The sequence below is a fragment of the Merops nubicus genome, unplaced genomic scaffold (genome assembly GCF_000691845.1).
Source record: "Merops nubicus isolate BGI_N331 unplaced genomic scaffold, ASM69184v1 Scaffold51230, whole genome shotgun sequence".
Classification (NCBI taxonomy): domain Eukaryota; kingdom Metazoa; phylum Chordata; class Aves; order Coraciiformes; family Meropidae; genus Merops; species Merops nubicus.
In genome coordinates this window covers 1-20,113 of record NW_008583177.1, presented here as the reverse complement: position 1 = coordinate 20,113, position 20,113 = coordinate 1, and the positions used below count along the sequence as shown (strand labels likewise).

General features: G+C 41.3%; 2 protein-coding genes across 2 annotated transcripts; one reads left to right on the top strand and one right to left on the bottom strand.

Annotated features, from left to right (window-relative positions):
• The first annotated feature begins 7 nt into the window (after window positions 1–7).
• Window positions 8–12,854, top strand: RFC4 (replication factor C (activator 1) 4, 37kDa). Its single transcript, XM_008939753.1, has 11 exons — window positions 8–149; window positions 710–788; window positions 5,323–5,402; window positions 6,227–6,346; window positions 7,231–7,374; window positions 7,654–7,774; window positions 8,227–8,352; window positions 9,971–10,051; window positions 11,763–11,879; window positions 12,639–12,755; window positions 12,805–12,854. Exons 1-10 carry the CDS (start codon window positions 16–18, stop codon window positions 12,732–12,734), a joined length of 1,098 nt encoding a protein of 365 aa, XP_008938001.1. The 5' UTR covers window positions 8–15; the 3' UTR covers window positions 12,735–12,755; window positions 12,805–12,854.
• Window positions 12,855–13,833: 979 nt separating this feature from the next.
• Window positions 13,834–19,857, bottom strand: EIF4A2 (eukaryotic translation initiation factor 4A2). The gene is made up of 10 exons (XM_008939742.1): window positions 19,809–19,857; window positions 19,587–19,719; window positions 19,183–19,322; window positions 17,822–17,990; window positions 17,523–17,632; window positions 17,262–17,405; window positions 16,733–16,870; window positions 16,353–16,442; window positions 16,035–16,114; window positions 13,834–14,646 (listed from the first exon to the last, which is right to left on the bottom strand). Exons 1-10 carry the CDS (start codon window positions 19,830–19,832, stop codon window positions 14,502–14,504), a joined length of 1,173 nt encoding a protein of 390 aa, XP_008937990.1. The 5' UTR covers window positions 19,833–19,857; the 3' UTR covers window positions 13,834–14,501.
• Between the last annotated feature and the right edge of the window lie 256 nt (window positions 19,858–20,113).

The window sequence follows — 20,113 nt, the reverse complement described above, 5'->3', positions numbered from 1 at the left end:
CGCGGTGCAGGCGCCATGCAGGCCTTCCTCAAGGGGCCCGCTTCCATCAGCACCAAGCCTCCCTCGGCCAAGGAGAAGGGCGCGGCCGGCGCCGCGGGGAGCAGCGGGGAGGGCAAGAGGCTCAAACCCGTCCCCTGGGTGGAGAAATAGTAAGGTCTCCTCTGGGGCTGGGGGATGCCTCTGGAAGGAGGTGTGTGGAAGGGGGGGCGGGCATAGCAAAGCAGGGAGCCCCCACCGGGGAGAACAGCTCTGGCTCTGCTCCGGGGAAACCAGCCCCGTGACTTGCTGCCAGAGCCCCTTGCTGATGTCGCTGAGCAGAAGATGCCTCCGTTGCCCCTGTCAAGCGATGCAGCCTCGTCGCTGTGGCTTGGTGCAAAAGCACGTTACATGCTTCGGCTTTAAGCCTGTATCAGCTCCCAGAGGTAATACGTTGCAGTCTGCGGTACAGTTCTGCGTCTAAAAACAGCTCAGGCAGGTGTTTACGATAGAAATAGACAGACGGCTTCCTGAGAAGTTAGATCACTTCAGTAACACACACCAGAGGCACTAAGACAGATTTCCTGTTATGACGTTGACCTCAGCTACAAAATTCCCTGTAATTCCTCAGTACCTGATGTAATTGGAAAGGGAAATGTAACTTTCTTCTATTTCAACTGTCTTCTCAAACTTTGTTAGCTAATAAATTGCATTTAATGTTTTTTCTATTTAGTCGCCCCAAAAATGTGGATGAAGTTGCCTTCCAGGATGAAGTTGTTGCTGTGCTGAAAAAGTCTTTGGAAGGTGCTGATGTGAGTGTAACCCAATCAGTGTGTTTAGCAGAAACTTTAGTTATCAGTAACAAAAACTTCTAATTCACCAGTGATCATTTTTATGGTGGTAACTTTACAAAGAAGCTAAGTGGCTTCTTCACAGTGGGTTGTAATATATGTGTAAAATCTGTGATGTTTCTAGCCCTCTAAACTTTGTAAAATGGTCAGCTCTGTGATGCTATTTGGAATTTGTCTGGAAAAGCTTAGTTAGTGAACTTCTTGGTAATAGTGTCAAATCTGGAAAAGATTTTGTTGTCTCTGCACTACTATTCAGTTAATACTTTTTACATTAGTGTTTATGAGGAGAGGGGTGATTTTTCTTTCATAGAGAATTCTGCATTGCCACTCGTTCTGAAACAGTTCTAGTGATCTGTCAGTGATATTATGAAACTTCTAAACATTAAAAGCAGTATACTGTCTGCTAATGAGGAAAGTTAAGTTGAAAGTGCCAGGTATGCTACTGAGCAATACCCAGACTTTTGGGGTTTAAGTTTCCAAGCAAGTCTCTTGGGCTTTAAAAAGCTGAGTATAACAATTGCACTGATTTCACTGTGGTGTTGGCATCTGTGACTTAAGAATATGAAGAGGATGAGCAGAGCATTTTTAGTTGCTTTTATTTTCACTTGCACTACTTTTATCTAAAAGTGTAGTAAATATTCAGTATGCATGATGTTTATTTCCTCCAAACCAGGTGATGAGGAGTGGAGAGACTGCAAAGTAGGCCAACAGATGCCTGCACTTTTCTGCAAGTCTGGATAATTCCTTCTTTCATGTATGCTGAGGCTTTTTTTTTTTTTTTTTTTTTTTTCCCTCTGTGTTTCACCTAGAAGGGTCATTCTTGTGCTCCAAAAGCTGTTTCTGTTTTCATGGAGTGCTAATGCCAGCTGAAGCAGCTGGTAAGGATGTTCTGGAAATGACATTTGTGATATGGTGTCTGCTCACCAAGAGCTAAAAGAAGCAGTTTGGAGCTTTCAGAGTTTTATGCAAGAAGCCTTTCAGTTGTAGTGTGCATTGATGTGCAATATGTATCTTAATTATCTTAATTTTCTCTGCAGTTTTGGTTTTGACTAATACGAGTATTTCTAGCTGGAAATATACATTTAATCAGAACTTTCAAAAGCAGAATACCTTATTTGTTTGAGCTTAGGGAGCCAAAAGGAAGCTGCTATGACAGAACTGGGAAAGACTTCTTTAGTTTCTTTCTTTAGTTCATGTTCTCCAGATTCAATTTACTTTGAGAATGGTGTTGTGGCCTCACATAATCTTGTACCCATAGAAACCTGGGTTTCAGCAGCAATGCTGCTATATTATAGTATTCCTACTGTTAAGGTAATTAGTAAGGAGCTATTAACAGCAAAGGAGAAATGAGGTGCTGCCACCTATTCTGTCTGGATGTAGCAGTCGTGTAACATTGCTTAGGTGATGGGTTGTCAGGTTCTATTTTGAGCAACAGCTATTTAAAACCTTAGAGCTTTGGGATCAGCAATGTTTGGTGGATTACAAGCCTAGTACACTTGTGTTGACTTTTTGCCTCCTGAGTTAAAAAGACAAATTATAGATTCTGCTTATTGTTACAGATTTTGTATCTTGCCATAGCTACCCAAACTCAACAAGGCATTTGAATACAAAATCATGCAGTTACTTTAAAATATTTGATGCTTTTAAAATTTGGACATTTTTGCTAGTTCTTGAGAGGACTCATTCTGTCCAAAAGGCAAAAGCATCGTTTAAACTCTGAGGTGGCTGGCAACTTGGAGATCTGGGGAGGTGAAAGAAACAGCTGTGACAATGCTGTAGGCTTGTGTAATGTGTTTTATTTAAACATTAGTGTTACAAATGGAGAGCTAGTCCTTTGTTGATTGGCTTGTATTTGTGGGCCTTGGTTTGGGACCTGCTAAATGGAGCAGGACTTTTAAGTCCCTGGTGTATCTCTGTCTGTTATAGCAAGCATCTGTCTAATTATAAACTGATTTATATACCAGTTATAAACCAGTCTGAACTGGAGAAGTTGATGTCTGTCTGTCAGGACTGTTGATTTCTTTTTGCTTTTGCAAGCATCGTGGTATTCTTTAATTTTCATTTACTAGATGATATCTTTAATAACTGAAAAAAGAGGTAAGTGTAGCATTATCATGGCAATTCATATCTTCACTTGTACAGAAATGTCTAGAAAATTAGTTGGGGGTTGCACTGTATGTGGTAACTTTCCCACAAGCAGGGTGATGCCTGCAGGTACCCTGCTTACCCCTGGCAAGCACGGAAAAATGGATCACCAGATCAGGTTGCAGTCGGTTTAAAAATACTGCCACAGTTATGTAAAGGATTAGGAGGTGCTTGGTGAAAAAGTAGTGTAAATACTGGTGGTAACTTCAGGGAGAAAAAAGCAAAAATGAGGCTGAAACAGAAACAGTAACAAAGTATGGATTTAATGGAATAAGGGAGAAGATTCTTATTAGAATCTTTTACCTGCTAATGCTTGTTTTGAGAACTAATGGAGTGTGAATTAGCACAGAGGCAGGAAATTACAAATCCCCCCAAAAGTGTCTACCCCTGCAGAGTGCTAACCTAACATGGGTGTTGGTGAATTTCCAGCTGTCATTCAGTAAACGCTTTCTCTCCCTGGAGTTTTCCTAAAAGATAGAGGGGGATAATAATGTTGTAGTATTTAATTAATCTTGAAAAAGCATTTGTTAGTACTAGATGCTGTTTACTTTTTTAGTAACTAAGGAAACAAGCAATGAATGTTTGGCAGAAAGAGCAGGTGAAACTTGGAATGTATTTATTTATTCTTAACTGGTTTAATATTTAAATTCATCTGACTGTACTTTTACAGTACATACACAGTTGAATCTGTTCTGTGTGTCTTACCATAGTTGTTAAAATGGGATGCGTATTACCAAACTGGTCTGTCTCTGTGTCATTTTCTGATCATGGATTGTGTACTCCTGCATATTTCTTTGCTCTTTGGATATCTTTGGTTTGGCTGTTCTCATTCTGTCTGCATGGCTTGCTATATTCAGCATAAAATTCTCTAATCTAATTTTAGTTGACTCTTTAAAAATAGACTGTTTATTAAGGGCTGGAAATTGTCAGACAGAGAGGTTTGTCTTTTTGCTATTGATCAGAGGGAACTCTTGGATTCTTGTTCTAAGAATGTAGAACTGGAACATCCACTGCTCTCAAAGGCATCAGTTTTAAAGTGTAGCCCAATAATTTCTAAGAGGGATTACTTGAAATAGTAGTATAGAAAGCTATCACACTATGCTAATTGGAAAGCTTCTTGATTTCAGCCCAAGTTTAGTCATGGCTAACTTGCATAAATTTGGTTTATGTTAGCTTTGTTCTTTGTTCCTGGGTTGCTTTGATATATTTATGGAGATCAGTCATATTCTCTCTCAGCTTTTGTTTTGTTGAGCTAAATAAATCAATAGGCTCTTGACTCCTTTAATCACCTTTCCCGTTGGATTCATCATCCTTGGATCACCTGAAGTGTGTGGAACTTTCCAGATGATGTCTTATTAACCCTGTGTTAGTGATTTTCCATCTGTATTGCATGTGCAGATCCTGGGATGAGCTTGTTACAGAGGCTTATACTGTTCCTCTAACTGACAAACAAAACAAAGTCAGCTTTTAGTTTGTCCCAGCTGATGAAATCTCGAAAGCTAGTAGATATTTCATTATATTCTCAGACTGTGAGATTGTATGCTTTGTGCTGCTAAACGTCATCCTAGAATTATTATTGCAGTCTTTGCTGGGCTGCTTTGATCTTCCTGTGTCAGCACATTTCTTTAATGCATTCCTATATTTCATGCTGAGGTTATTAATTAAATTACTTGAAAGATCAGTTAACCTAATCTCTTTAAGAAATGCTTCTGGTCTCCAACTTTAAAAAATCCTTGGATGGGTGTTTTGCCAGCACTGTGCATGCAGTCAGCTGTTGCAAGCATCCCTGTGATAAGTGTTGGGCAGTGTCTGTGTTGCATTGTACAGTGCAGGCATTCACAAGCTACCTTGTTGTTGCAGTGGAGTTAATGGCAGCACACAATTCTCAGTGTGAGTTAATGAAGCAGTCCGAGGAGCTGAGGGAGTAAGGAATAGTTAACCCATGACAGATTCTGTCAGAGCTACGCTGCTAGTATTGCCCAGACTGTTTGAAGGGCATCTTTGGATGAATTTGCCTGTCACTGCAGTCATAACAGTAAGTTCTGTAGGCTTCTGATCTCAGACATGACCTGGAGGTAATGAAAATATAAATGGAAGTATCAGTTTGGATAGAACATGTGATGGTGCCACCAAGTACCAACTTGTTCATGCTGTGTTCTAAACAGCAACTGCTTGTCCTCCTTTAGAGCACTATGTGCAAAATGACCTAGAAGTGAAACACTTGCTATTATTTACCACAAGGAGGAGATAGTTTCTTTTCTATTAAGTGCTCAGATTTTCAGTAGGTTTTCCTGTTTGTGGCTTGTTTTGTTCATTTTCTTTTCTTAAAAATGGTGCCTTACTGTTTCAGCTTCCCAATCTGTTGTTCTATGGCCCACCTGGAACTGGAAAAACTTCCACTATTTTAGCAGCTGCTAGAGAACTCTATGGGTAAGCTGGAATCGAGTCGCTTGGTGTAATCCACTATCACATGTCTTTTAGTCATGTGATGGATTGCCTCTGGTCACTGCCTGTCCTTATGTAGCTTTAGGTCTTTTTCAGGAATATCTTCACATTCGAATTCGGCTCTAACTTGAGATTTCTTTCTCACTTGTCCTGGCACAAGTCATTGATTTCTGTTACCACTATGGATCTGTAACACTTGAGATCAGCACCATGTAGCCCTATAACAAAGAGCATGAAAAGAAATGGTTTGCGTATGCCTTACCAAACTTTTATCAAGGAATTCCAATTTCAACGATATATTCAGTAAATTCTTAGCTACACAGATCTCAAAGTACTTCATAAAATGTCTGAATTGTAATCTTTCTGTTATGCATCATTGAACTGTGTCTGGAAGTAATATTTGGAGTCAGACTAAAATTCAGCATGTGTACATCCATCAACTAGTTTGTAACACTCGTGAGTCTCTGAATAGTTAATTCAGTGGCCCAGAAACAAAAAATGGATGAGAAGATGGTTTGATGTTATGATCAAATCTGATGTTTGCTTTAGTATCTCCCCCCTATATTGTCATCTTTAATTTTTGGCTCATGTTTCTTTGGAGAGAACCATTTCTAATTTAACAATAGGAAAACAACTCCTCATTCTGTGTCCATTTGCATTTCCAGAACTTAAAAGCCACTGGGGTTTTTTGTTTGTTTATTTGTTTTTTGTTTTTTTTTTTTTTAATTAGAGTTGCTGCTGTAAGAGATTACCTGTGTTATGTCGTTACAGGAGTTAGGAGCTAACGTATTGTACTGAAAATTTTGCAGGCCTGAATTATTCCGACAAAGAGTCCTTGAGCTAAATGCTTCAGATGAGCGTGGGATACAAGTGATTCGGGAGAAAGTGAAGGCTTTTGCTCAGCTCACTGCATCTGGAAGCCGTTCAGAGTAAGTGCTGGATCAAACCCCTCTTGCTTAGGACAAAGCGTGTGGTTGGTTTTGTTTAGCTCAGCTTTGTAGTTCTGATATAAATTAGAATTATTATTATCACTGCCCAGAAGTTTGCAATATGCACAGTGCCTTGGCTAACTTTTGACTTTGTGTAGTTTCATGTTGAAAGTTGGAATACCCAAGAGAATTTTTACTAGTGCTGCTAGAGAGGCAGACAGGAAAAACCCCAAAAGCTGGGGCCTTCTGGATTTAGTGATAAGTTGTTGCCTTTGCAAACCTTGTCTGACTACCACAGAAAAGCTTCTTTAGGTAAATTATGGTGGAAGTTACTTTTCTTGTACCTGTAATCTGCAACATCTCATACAAGATGGGTGCTAATTTATAACATGCCAACAAGATTCTGGTGTGAGTTGGTGAGAAGCCCTGTGTAGGTGAAGCCATATGTGTGGAAAAAGCAGGTGGTGGAAAGTAACAGGAAGAAACTACATGCCAGGGACTATCTGACAAGAAGTGCTGTTGTGTACTGAAATGAGTCTGCTGTGGTGTTCTTCGAAGTTCAGGGAATTAGGAAGTCTGTAAAAAGAAGAGCTGCATTAGTTGGTAAAAGAAGAAACTTAAAGCACAAGTCTGTGTTTTAGAGAACTTTTGGAGTATTCAGGTGTTGGTCTTTCTATGGGAACTCAGTCCCTTCCCCCTTTGTCACACATATTAGTCCTTTATCTGAAAAGAAGAAAAAAAATATTGAATGTCTGAATATGTTATATTTATGGAGTATAAATAAAGTAAAATATGACCTGCTATTTGCAGTGTTTCCTCCCACGCCCCCCACCCTTGGTCTGTATATTGCATGCCTCATGGTTAACAGATTTCTTATTTTTCAGTGGTAAAATTTGTCCTCCTTTTAAAATTGTAATCCTGGATGAAGCCGACTCAATGACCTCAGCAGCCCAGGCAGCCTTAAGGCGCACAATGGAAAAAGAATCTAAAACAACACGGTTCTGCCTTATTTGTAACTACATCAGCAGGTATGTGTGGAATTTGTTGTTTATTTGGACTTGTTGCACATCCTGTTCTGTAGTCTGGGTGTTTTTTCCCCCTCCACTGAAAGGCTGATATCTAGTTTCTGTAGTTTTCAGTTAATAGAGAATTAGGTATGTGAATACAAGACTAGGACAAGGTTTACGTTTCAACTTTTATTTTTTACAGTTTGCAGTTTTAAGGTCACATTGCCCTTTTCTCCCTTGATAATGAGTGAACTCAACCCATGCATTCATTTACCAAACACTTACCTTCCTCTCTTGCAGGATAATCGAACCTTTAACGTCTCGATGCTCCAAATTCCGCTTCAAGCCTTTGTCAGACAAAATCCAGCAGCAGAGGCTGTTGGACGTTTCTGAGAAGGAGCGTGTGAAAATCAGTGATGAGGTAACTTCATGGTCACCATGTAATTTTATGACTGAATCCAGTGTATAGCTGCACTGCAGTGAAAGGGACGAAGTCAGCATACTTTGCCAGGTTGCTCAATGGTATTCAATGCAACATGTAAACTCATTTAGATATTATTCTCCTTCCATAGGTGGGGTGACTTTTAAGAGTCTTCCTAAAACCAGAGCAACATCCATGAAAGAAAACTGAAGCCAAACTGTAGGGCTTTTTGTGCTGTGCCAAATATATTTACATTAAACTGTGCTTCCTTCTGAAATTGCTGGCACACGTTTGTATTCATGGAGATGTTGCTCTGTGATTTGTTTATTGTGCCTGCCTGTGGCAGTCTGCTTTAGACAGTATTTGATGTTTTAAAAACAATGTTCTGAGGAAGGGGGCTGGACTTCAGTGGTGGATGTATAACTTGGGCATTTTCTGACATTATTTTTCAGGCAGTATCATACCTTGTTAAAGTGTCAGAGGGGGACTTAAGAAAAGCAATTACTTTTCTTCAGAGTGCCACTCGCCTGATGGGTGGGAAGGAGATCACAGAGAAGATAGTCACTGAAATTGCTGGGGTAAGTTATGCTTTACAGGTTCTTGTGTAATTAGTCTGGAGAGCATTTGTATAGTAAGTCTACATGCTACCTGTATCTGCCTTTGCTCAAAGTTTGATTAAAAAAATTGGTTTATACTCATGAGTATTGCAGTGTGGCACTGCTACCCTACCCACTGAAATTTTAAGAACTGCCTAATTCTGTGTGCTTATTGCATAGCAAGCTTCTAGGAACTTATTCTGTAAATCAAGGAAAACATCTTTAGTCTTGTAATTCCAACTAAAGATGAAATATGCTGCCCATGAATGCAAAATGTATTGCCTTTTGTGGGACAGTAGACTACAATGCCTTTTTGGCACTTTTAGATAGGTGCATGTGTATGTAAGTGCAGGTGATTGCAGAATATGCTTAGGAAACACTGCAGGGAGATGACTTTCAGTAGCAGCTCATTTTCAACTCAACACTTGCAGCGACAGCGTCTCTTCAAGGATGTGTGGAGATTCTGCTTTTTAACAAAACAGCAATGTTTTCTTCTAGAACGAGGTACATAATACTGACAAGGACAGGAGAAACCTGGGAGGAAATGGCATTTAATAAAACTTATGTCAAGGTGTTCCTGTAGCAGCAAAACACCCCCTAAAGCAAGAGATGTGAAATAGGAGGTGAGGAGCTGCAAAATAAATGGGCTTTAAGGATGGACCCGCTTCCCTTGAAGGTCCTACCGTCTTAGCTAACTGCAAGGGTTGTGAGGTTTTCACTTGGATGGAACCAGAGGCAGTTGCTTTTGTGCTTGTTCTACAGAACAGTTTTAAACAATTTTCTCAGTGAACTAAATGTTCAGATTTTTTGTCCCTAGCTGTAGGAAAGAGCTGGATTTCACCTACAGATAGCTGTCAATCACAGTTTCTATGAAACCTGTCAGAAATGGACTATAATGATAGGGAAGAGAAGCATGAAATTCTGTTATTGACTAATGCTTGTTTAAACCAAAGGAACCATCTTTATATCTTCATAAAGACTTCAAGTTCTTGGACGTACATAACTTTCATGATGCTTAAGTGGCCTTAGTACAAAATATTAGTAATGAATCTTTGAATCCAAACTCTTCAGATGCACAAGTGCCAGGAGTGGCAAGTAGAGGGCAGAATGTGGGCAGTGCTAGTCAGAGCTGAATAATTGCATCTGACAGCTTTTTTTCTTATTACTTATTGTCTGATCTTGTTGTATTTTTTTTTTTTGTGCATCACTGGAGAGAAAGGGATTTCCTGTTTTACCTAGGTGCAGGATGGTGCAGAAAGCACTGGCTAATCTAATTGTTGAAGTAGGTCCTTCACTTAGTCAGTATCCTGAACAAGCGATTGTGTGTTGGATTTATGAAGGTGACTTTGACAATTCACTGTGATTATATAGGTTTTTATTTTAATATCGGCAATATAGGGCAAATATTACAGCCTAGCTCTCACTCTTAACATTTTAGCTAGACTGTCTTATATACTTGCTTGAAGGTGGTTTGGTGTGTAGAGGAATGAAATGCAAAAATGGCCTCCTTCATGAACACCTCATATCTGTTACTAGAAGCATCAACTTCAGTTTATAAGTTTAGAAAGTTGAAATTAAGAAAGGTAACTTCTTGTTACAGGTCATCCCTGGAGAAACAATTGATGAACTGCTGTCTGTCTGCGGGAGTAGCTCATTTGAGAAATTGGAGACACTGGCAAAGGTAAAGTCCTCTTAGTGCTCAAGCCTGGGTGTTTTTCTCGGTCACTGCCCTGTGAATCCTTTGTCACAGGGCTGCAGCTGGAGAATGTTTGGCCTCAGGTCAGCTAGGATGCACATTTCAGGAAGTGTGACTCTTACCAGTTAGTGCACTAATCTTTCCCTTCTGAGGAAGAGCTGTCAAAGCTGCAGAGAAGATTCCCTACCAGTGTGACTCGGGCTTTCTCCTGAGTTACAGTGATGCCATGTGGAGCTGTTAGGCTGCATTAGGCAGAGCAGGAATTCCTAGTGAGGTGCCTGACTCGGGCCTATAAAACTGTGTCAGCAGTGGGTTGGACTAGTCACCTTCGTCAAATGGAAGCTGTGTTAGATAAGAATCTGAACAAAGCTGTAGTAAGTCTTCAGTTTTAAAGTATTTCCTGTTAATCTTACAGTACACCAGTGATTACAAACTACAGTGACTAAGTAGATCCCGCTGGAAAAGACACAAGCTACTGGTTGTCAGAGCTGGGTTTATTTTCTTTAATACAGAAAGGGTTCTTGTTCTGTGAAGAATGGGAAATTCCTGATCTGGTGATTTTAAAGGAGGGGCAGGCAGTCTTGAGCTGGATTTTAAATCAGTGTCGCTGGCAGAGAGGAGCCTCCCTTCCTGTGAAGTGTTCCATGCCTGTTTGAAAAAAGCCAGTCTGGGTCAGCCTCCTGCTTGGCTGAGCCTCTTTGGATAGTTTTGGCAGGATCTCTAGTTTTGAGTCTGGATTTATTCTCTTGGAAACTTGAGGAAGATCTTGGAATTGTTGCCCAAGGGTTTGTTCAGATGTCGCTGCCTCGCGCTTTCACGGGGACTTACCGGGATGTCTGAAAGCGTGTTGATCTTAGGAGGCACTAATATGGATTTTCTAAATCCTTACTGCTGCTGTAGTCTCCCATCAAACCATAATCCAGTCTAATGTCATAGTTTGGAATTGTTCTCCGGTTTCTGGAGTAGGTACTTCATGGTGGAGTTTGGTTTCAAATATTAGTGCCCAGTGTGCTGGTGGCACAATCTGAATGCATACTTCTGTAAAGCACGGGGGTATATTTTGCTGAACAGAGGAATGTTGCACCAACCCTATTCTTATAGACTTCTCTATATAAATGGCTTCATGGCTTCAGAATTTGCTGTGTTTGTAACTGGGCACTACTGATGGAAAAAAAAATCTATCTTTAGTTGCCATGGTTTTCTTTTATTAAAAAAGTTTTAGCCATAGAGATCTCTGTATGCCTGAGGCTAGAAACTACCAGATGAAGAAAATAAATCAAAGTAGGTGGCACTTTAAAATGTGAAGGCTGTGAAACTGCTACATGATGCTGTCGATGCTCAGCGTACCTAATTTTAGAACAAGATTGGACAGATTCAGTGGAGGTTGTTAAATACTTAAAATGTCTCTAGCTCAAGAAATCCCCAAGATCTAAATTGTCAGAAGTTGGAGGAATATTTGGGCAAAATTATAGCTACAAGCCTGCCATGCTCTTGCAGTCTTTCCTAAGTGCTCACTTTGGGTCACTGTCAGGCAGGATGCTGGACTGTGTAGAAACTACTGACTTGTTCTCTAGAATTTAAAGTTTCCACAATAAATTTCAGTCCCTCGGTTCAGACAGAATTTTTCAGATTGGTTTTCTGGTTTGTGTTGTTTCAGCTGTTGAGTTATTGCCATTTTGCTCTCTTCCTGATGCAGAATCTCATCAATGAAGGTTATGCTGTTGCTCAGCTTGTGAACCAGCTGCATGACACTGTTGTTGAGAACGAAGAGTACAGTGACAAGCAGAAATCCATCATAGTCGAGAAACTTGCGGTAAGTCTGTAGCTTGAGTTAAAAAAAAACACCAAACGAACAAAAAAACCCCACATTAATCCCTACTGAGTAGTTTTTGTTTACATTCGCTCTCTCCCAAGAAGTGTACGTGATGATTTTAGTTCTAAATGTTTCTTGGTAGAACCTAAATTTTTGTCCTGGGAGATTTCCTGAGAAGAAATTGAAATGCAGTTAAGTGAATTATTAGCCCTGTCATATTGGTCTAGTGGGACTTGAGCAAGAGGTTGGCAGGTTTGGCATTTTTTGGGGGTTGTTTTTACTTTTAATATTAAGTGGGAGGTAAAATAAGACAAGATTAAGTCAGCACTTAAAAGTTAGGAGCTGCAAAATGTGAGTTTTTTGTTCTGGTGTGTATGCAAAATATGCCCTTTCAAAATAACAAAAATTAATTAACTTGCTAAATTTTGACCAAGAAGAAGACAGCAGTAGTGGAGAAGAAAGGCAGATAGTGTACTGACAACCTGCAGATTGTTGCTCCTGGCAGTGAGTTGCAGAGCAAATGGTCCATCCCTTTGTGCATATGAAATGTCACATCTTGGTCTCCTCAAGAGGATGGAGGCTGGAGAGGTTGTCCTGCCCGGTTTCGTGTGATGGGTAGACAGCGTGTGACTGCTGTAGTTCCCAATTAAGGAAAGAGTTGGCAAACTTCATGTTGGTGTTCTCCATTGTAACCTAAAAGGCAGCTGTTTTGAGCACCACCATTTTAAGAGGGTTTTACCTTCTCTTTTCTGTTTGCAGGAAGTAGACAAATGCTTGGCAGATGGTGCTGATGAATACTTGCAGTTGATGAGTCTCTGTGCCCTTGTGATGCAGCAGCTAACACAGAGCTCTTGACTCTTCCAGCAGCAGCTGGTGGCAGAGTAGAGCAGCTTTGTGTCATGGGTGGCCAAGGTTCTGAGAGCAGGGGCCTATGGACTTTTGTACTGGTTTTTGCAATAAAAGGACTGCTCAGCAGTTGGAAAAACTATTTGATTCTATGATTTTTCACACACTTAAAGCCACAGAGGGGCCAGTAATGCTCCTGCTTTGCAGTTCTCTGCTGTAGACTTATGCATGGAAAGGTCAAGGCACCCAAAATGAGCATATACCTGTGCTATACTTGGTCATCAGCTGAAAGCAGAGAAAGGACGAGTTGTTCTTTTTAGCCCGTGTTGGTTTTGAAGGCACTGCCTTGGCACAGCAATCCCATCTATAGTAAACACAGGACTCCAGGCTGAAGCCAGCTGCTGAGGGGGCATGTCCAGTATCACCTCCGGCTTGTGTTGGACCCCTTAGCATTAAATGCTGTAAAAGCATTTTTACTGAATGTATTGAAACACTTCTATGTAAGAAGGGTAGGTGATGTCCTAAAGTTTTATTTTTTGTATTGTGTCTCACAAAACCAGTTTTTAAAGGTGTTTCCTGTATAAAGAGCACAAGCCTGAGTGGTGGTCAAGCCTCTTGGGCTGGCCCTATCCCCTTGATCTGCTCCTTTCATACACTCCCTTGCAGAGCTGTTGGCTCATGTTTACCTCAGAGCTGAATTCCCTGTGCTGCCCCCACCTTCCAAATGCAAGAGGGAAGGCCTGAGGGTGGAAGCAAGCAGAAATGATGCAGGCAGGGGGCTTTTTAATCAAGTCTCCACCAATTACTAACCTAACCATTTTCTATGCTGATGAGAGGGTGTTTGTGTTATGGACACATGTCCATCAGCCCTCCACTGTGTCAATATGGGGACAGCCTCTGGCACTCAAGCTTCCCATCCAAGGGACTGGTTTTGGACTAGTCCCTGCAATTACCAAGAACCAGCTAGAAGCCAGTCACTGATGAAGCCCAAGAAGTCTGGACACTGAGCACAGGAGCCTTTCAGCAGTGACACCTTTACCTTCCAGGCTGCAGGAGGGAGCTCCGAAACAGTAAGAGACCTTGCTAACCAAGAAGCAACTATTTACCATTTAAGTGAATATAGAAGTATTTTATTGAACATTCAAACTTCATTGAGACATGTGCAATATGGCAAATTTTACTGGGTTTAACCCTAACTAAGACAAGAGTATGATTGCTTGCTTGCTGGGGCTTAGCAACAGGGTCCAGATCACACTTACCACTAATTAAATACTTTATTGAATAAATACATATGAAACAAAAATGCATTTTAATGCTCTTATAAAAGTTTAGACATTTTGAAAGGCCTTTCCAATTCAGTCTGAAGTGTAGGTACATACAATAAAGGAAGGTAGGCTAGTTTAACATAATTGGCTGACTTTATACAGCACTTATATCTTTTAGTCCATAAGTAAATTATTAAATGATAAAGAACATCTAATACAACCACTTCTACAGAACTAGGAAATAAATTTCTAATAAAGAAAAAATTTACAGACCCCATGACTTTCCACCCAACCCCAACAGTCTAACCCTAAAGTGGATAAAGCCAATGGCTTTCCCCACAAGAGCTCACGACAAAAAGTCGCTTCGCTTATCAAAAATCTGTATTTCTGATCCGTTATGAGCATTGAGACAAGATTCAATAAATCCCCAAAGAAAGAAGCACAATGCACGTTGTGAATCGCCTAGTCAGCAACAGCGAGCACTGCATTCACAACCACCTCATCCCAGGGATTAAATGAGATCAGCCACATTCATCGGCATCTCCTCCACTGTAGTATTGTAGAAAGTCTCAATGTCTCGCAGGATCCTCTTGTCCTCTTCAGTGACGAAATTTATCGCCACACCTTTTCTGCCAAAGCGACCACCCCGGCCAATTCTGCCCAAGAGAACACAATTAACACACAGGTTAGCCATCCCCCTGCCTGCAGGAGCCACCAACCGCTGCTCCCCTCAGCCACAGGCCAGTGCACACTGCATTTACAGGAGCAGCTGCTCCTAGGTCCTCTCAGGTCAGGAGGAACCAGCAGTTAGTGCCAGCAGTGCACAAGTGGTGCCCACCACACAGAGTGGGAGAGCACAAAAGGTTACTCTCCTAGCTAAAAAGCAAGATTTTTTTTTTTTTTAACAGTGGATGCTGTGAAGTCCTAGATCAGTCTACCTCCCTGGTGCTCCACTAACATACCCAGGCCACATGCATCCGGTCCCAAGCACATGGCATGCAAGAGCTAAGCCACTCTTCAAAACTCAGCTGTTCCCAAGTTAATCCTATTATATTCAGCAACATGGAACAGCACACCCAACCTTCAGAATTTTAATTCAACACAACTGTTTCCAGTGGGAAAACCTCAGGTTTGTTTTCTGAACAGAATAATCCAAGCTCAACATTTGTGTCAGCCCAAGTCAGTCACTGGCACATCACAGATCCCTGCACACTGCACAATGGAATGCTTCAGGAGCAAAAGCAACACAAAACCGGCTCACAAGACTCAGCAAATAATCATGGCAAAAGATAGATATAAATACCAATTTGCTCTTTATCAAACTGTGCTGCTTATTAATCCACATCCTAAACTACATGCAACACAGCTTGAGTACCATCTTGTGTCATCAACTGCTGCTACTGTATTTTTTTTTTTGCATCCAGGAACAAAAGTTTACTTAATTTTGGGATTGCCACTGAAACAGCTGAAGCTAGGGGAACAAAAACTGCTACCAGAAGACACTACAGAGGAAAATCTCCTAATGTTTCCTCCTGCTGTCTCCTCTTAAAAGGCACAGTTAGACCTCCAAAAATGAAGATTGTCCTACACAGCTAGTTTGCCAAGAGTATTAAGGTCTAGTCATTGAGGAGCAGCAGGGCCCACAGAAGGAGCTGACCCTACTGCCAAGACACCCTATCATTGGCTCTTGTAACCCTACTCCACAACCTACATGACAAAAAGGCAGCGAGGTGCAGCAGCTGGCTAATCCCCCAGATCTCTGCAAAGAATGATCAGCCCTCAGCAAACTCATCCCACTGCTGTCCAAAGGTTCTGCTCCTCCCTCATTCTGCAACAAGAGCTGTGCGAGTCTGAGCTGTTGCAAGGCAAGCACCACCAGTCTTGTGTCCTGCCAGCTTTTCAGCAGTTACTGCACACAGATGTGTAACACCTCCTGCTACTGGCTAGCACTAGAGAGAAAGCCAGGCGACTCTGGGCTGGTTTCTGTACCGGATGTGACCGTCAGTGGAGCACACCAACAAGAGGAGAGCACCAACAAACCAACCTGTGAATGTAGTTCTCACGATTGGTCGGCAGGTCATAATTTATAACCAGGGACACTTGCTGCACATCAATGCCACGAGCCTGAAAAGCAATACAGAATCTTTAATGCAACTCACAGGCTTCAGGATCTTTTTTTATCTCATGCTTTTGTCGACCACATGGTTAGTGGTGGACTACAACTGTGCAGTCCATCGTGGAGCGTAGTCTTTGCTCTTCCAAAAAGCTCCAAATAGTTCAGGCTACAAGAACCTTCACTGACTTATGAAGCTTTTGGCACCAAATTTCAACAGAAACATGTTCGGTGTAAGATACTACTCACCAGTAAATCAGTGGTTATCAGGACACGGCTTGATCCTGATCTAAACTCTCTCATGATAACATCCCGTTCCTTCTGGTCCATGTCACCATGCTGTAGAGATTAAAAAAGCTGTAATTACTACAGATCCCAACACTCCAAACCAGAATATCCTTAAAAAAGCCACAAGTGATGTATGAAACCAAGCGTCCCTACCTGCCGTGTGAACAAAGCAGCAGGCAGGGATAGAAGGAAGCATTTTTCTTTAAGCAGGGGGAACGATAACATAGCACTGCACAGCTATATTATAACTTTCCTGCTTTTTGCTCAAATACAGCTCATTCTGACTGGTTTCACAGTACATACACCATGTTTCAGAAGATACCTGAAGCATCAATTCTTACCAGAGCAGAGACAGTGAAGTCCCTAGCATGCATTTTCTCTGTGAGCCAGTCCACTTTTCTCCTTGTGTTCAGGAAAATGACAGCCTGTGTAATGGTCAGTGTCTCATACAAATCACAGAGTGTGTCCAGCTTCCATTCCTGAACAGAACAGAGGATCAGGAAATGCATCATGTCACCAGCAGTCGCAGACTAAGAACAAAACTCATGACCAACTACCAGTCAAGGACACTCTAGTATGTAATAATTTTCAGTAAGATCTGAGAAGTTGGAACAAGACACTAAGCGAAGATTCTGCATCATCTGTTGCACCAAATCTTAAGACACAGGACACTGGACATTAAGAAAGAGGTCCACCCTAGTCATTTTTGATCCAGTGCAGTTAGTCTTCTTCTTGTGTTTACTCTACTAGCATTATTACAGAAACCAAAGCTCAGCCTTGGTTTCAGCAATTTTAGCACAGTGCTTTTAACAAGAAGGTAAATACTTCAACTTAACTCTTCCAGCCAGATCAAGTACAGCCAATACCTACCTCTCTTTCAACATTGATGTAGAACTGCTTGATACCCTCCAGGGTCAGTTCTTCCTTCTTCACCAAAATACGTATGGGATCTCTCATGAACTTTTTGGTCACTTCCAGCACATCCATTGGCATTGTAGCTGACAGCAACACCACCTAGAATGCATTACTGGGCATCAGCATGTACCTAAGGACACCAGCTGTGATCAGACGATTCAGCAGTTCTCAGCTACAGTGTAACCAAATCTCCATCCACCCATGTAGTTTTCTTACCTGGATGTTTGTGCTTAATTTTTGGAAGATCTCATAAATTTGATCCTTGAATCCACGGCTCAACATTTCATCAGCTTCATCCAGAACAAACATTTTGATCCATTTAGGTGCTATTAAAGAAAAAGGAGCTTCTCAAGTTTCAGAAACACTGAATACTTTTACTGTTATCACTCTCCCTTAGGACTAGGTTCCCAGTATAGTTCTCTACAATGACAGCGAATGCATTACTTCAGCTCTCACTGGGTGTGAAATTTATACTGGAAATATATTATCAAGAGCAGAACTAAATGCATACTTACACAGGTAGCGTCTGTTTAACATATCGAACACACGCCCTGGAGTTCCAACCACAATGTGGGGAGCCTCAGCCTGAAGTTTTTGCATTTCATTGCGAACGTTTGTACCACCAATACAAGCGTGGCATGTTGCTCCCATGTAGTCTCCGAGGGCCAGAATTACCTTTTGAATCTAAAATAAACCCATCCGTTAGTAAGTAGCTCCTGGTACCTTAAACATTAAGCCCTCTCAGCACTGATGCTTAAAGACTTGGAAAAAACTAAGAGCAAACAAGGACTATGCAACTTTTGATACAGAAGAGTTCCCAAACACGTTTTTGCCTAACTGCTTGTTACTGAAGTCTTCCACTAGAAAGCCTAAGTCAGAAGAGAGCTTAAGTTAAATTTTTGTCCTTACTAGTCAAATTAGCTGAAGAAGTGAGTAACATGCACATCTGTTAAGTTAAAAGCAGGGCTTCCAAAAGTGAGCTCCAGTTTTCACCTGGTAAGGCTGGCCTGCATGTTAAGCACTTGCATAAAGTTCACAAAGGGTATACAAGTACACTGCTCTACACCAGGCTCTGGAACCAGTCTCACCTCACCAGTGTCTTCAGTGTAGAAGAAAAGCAAACATCCTGATCAGAGATTCTTATTCCATTGATCTGGGTGTTCTTTGGTTGGGTGTTTTGTTTTGGGTTTTTTTTTTTTACATTTCTTTCCCAATCTGAATTACTACGTTTAGTTTTACCTTCAAAAATCTTCACTACAGAACTTTCATATCAATACCTTGTAGTTCAAAGACACATTAGCTGTGTGTAATCTGTTTCCTACTGGGAATTCTCTTCAACAACTCATCCTGAGATGCTGCATGACTGATATGCGTTGATCCTAAAATTGAAGTACCCTCCAAGTTTGGTTAGAACACCCCCACACTTAGTAAAAGCCTTGAAGGTCTAGTAGACATGCCGAAACATTCGGTCAGGAAAAGATCACAAATACACAACAAAGTGGCTGCATGCGCACAGCAGTTTCCATGTTGCACAACTGCACCAAGTTCATATAGCTTCTAAAAAGTATGTTTTGTTTCCACTCAGAACACTGTACTTTAATTACAGAACTCATTTTTCTGCTGAAGATGCTCCCTCAGAACTATGCACAGCAATGGGCTCCTGCATCCCTCTCTGCCCCAGCATTCCCTCCACATGCATCAACTCGTCAAGCAGGCGGAGGACTTGAGGAAGATCCAGTTTATATCCCACATTACTCAACACAACAAGGGTTCTGAATGGATATTACTTATAGCCCCGTAAGCCTGTTTGTCTCAGTTGTGAAACCTGAAAGCTATGCCACACACAAGCAACTTTTTTTAACTACACTATCAATACCTGTTGAGCCAGTTCTCTGGTAGGGGCCAGTACTAGAGCTTGGGTCTCCTTGAGATCAATCTCCAGCTGCTGCAGGATGGAAATAGCAAATGTGGCTGTCTTGCCAGTACCTGACTGAGCTTGAGCAATCACATCATACCCTAAAAAAAGCAGGATACACATTTACTGCTCCCAGACAGATAACTCATGGTTTTTGCTACATTTTATCTCCTTTAAAATAAGTGATCAGTTTTAAAGAGTTCTCTCCATTTCAGGTCAGTCCCGAAAGATGGTGTACCATCATATCACTTGTTCAATAAGGATAAAAAACAGGCAAAGCTGCAGACTAATAGAACAGCATATGCATTTTACAACACTTTATTCATTATCTGACGTTGGTATCAACAAATGAATCACCTGCATACCTTTGATGCATGGAATAATAGCTCTCTGCTGAATAGCTGAAGGCTTCTCAAAACCATAAGCATAAATGCCCCTTAGAAGGGATTCTTTTAGATTCATATCATCAAAATTGTCAACAATCTCATTCCAATTGCTCTGTAACAAAAAAAAAAAAATCGAAAAACTTAAATCCAAATACCTATTTCCATCAGTGATGAAACTTAAGTCAGTTCACATATGCTCACCTCAATGACACCATCGGGGTCCATTCCCTCAGGGCCGCCATGGTCTCTGTTACAAAAAGAACAAGCTTGTTAATGCAGTTGCAAATACCATACAAAAGTGAGCTGACATCTTAGCTGCCCACAGCCATATGTGGAAACCGTGATAGATCATCCCAGCAGGTGCTTCGGTATTTTGCCAACAGAGGAGCTTCTACCCTCTCCCCACTGGAACGGGCGCCAATAACCAGAGCCCTCAGGTCTCAGTGTGACACAGTATCATCCAAGCCTTGAAGCCGCAGCGAGGCTCACACGTCATTTCAGACCTC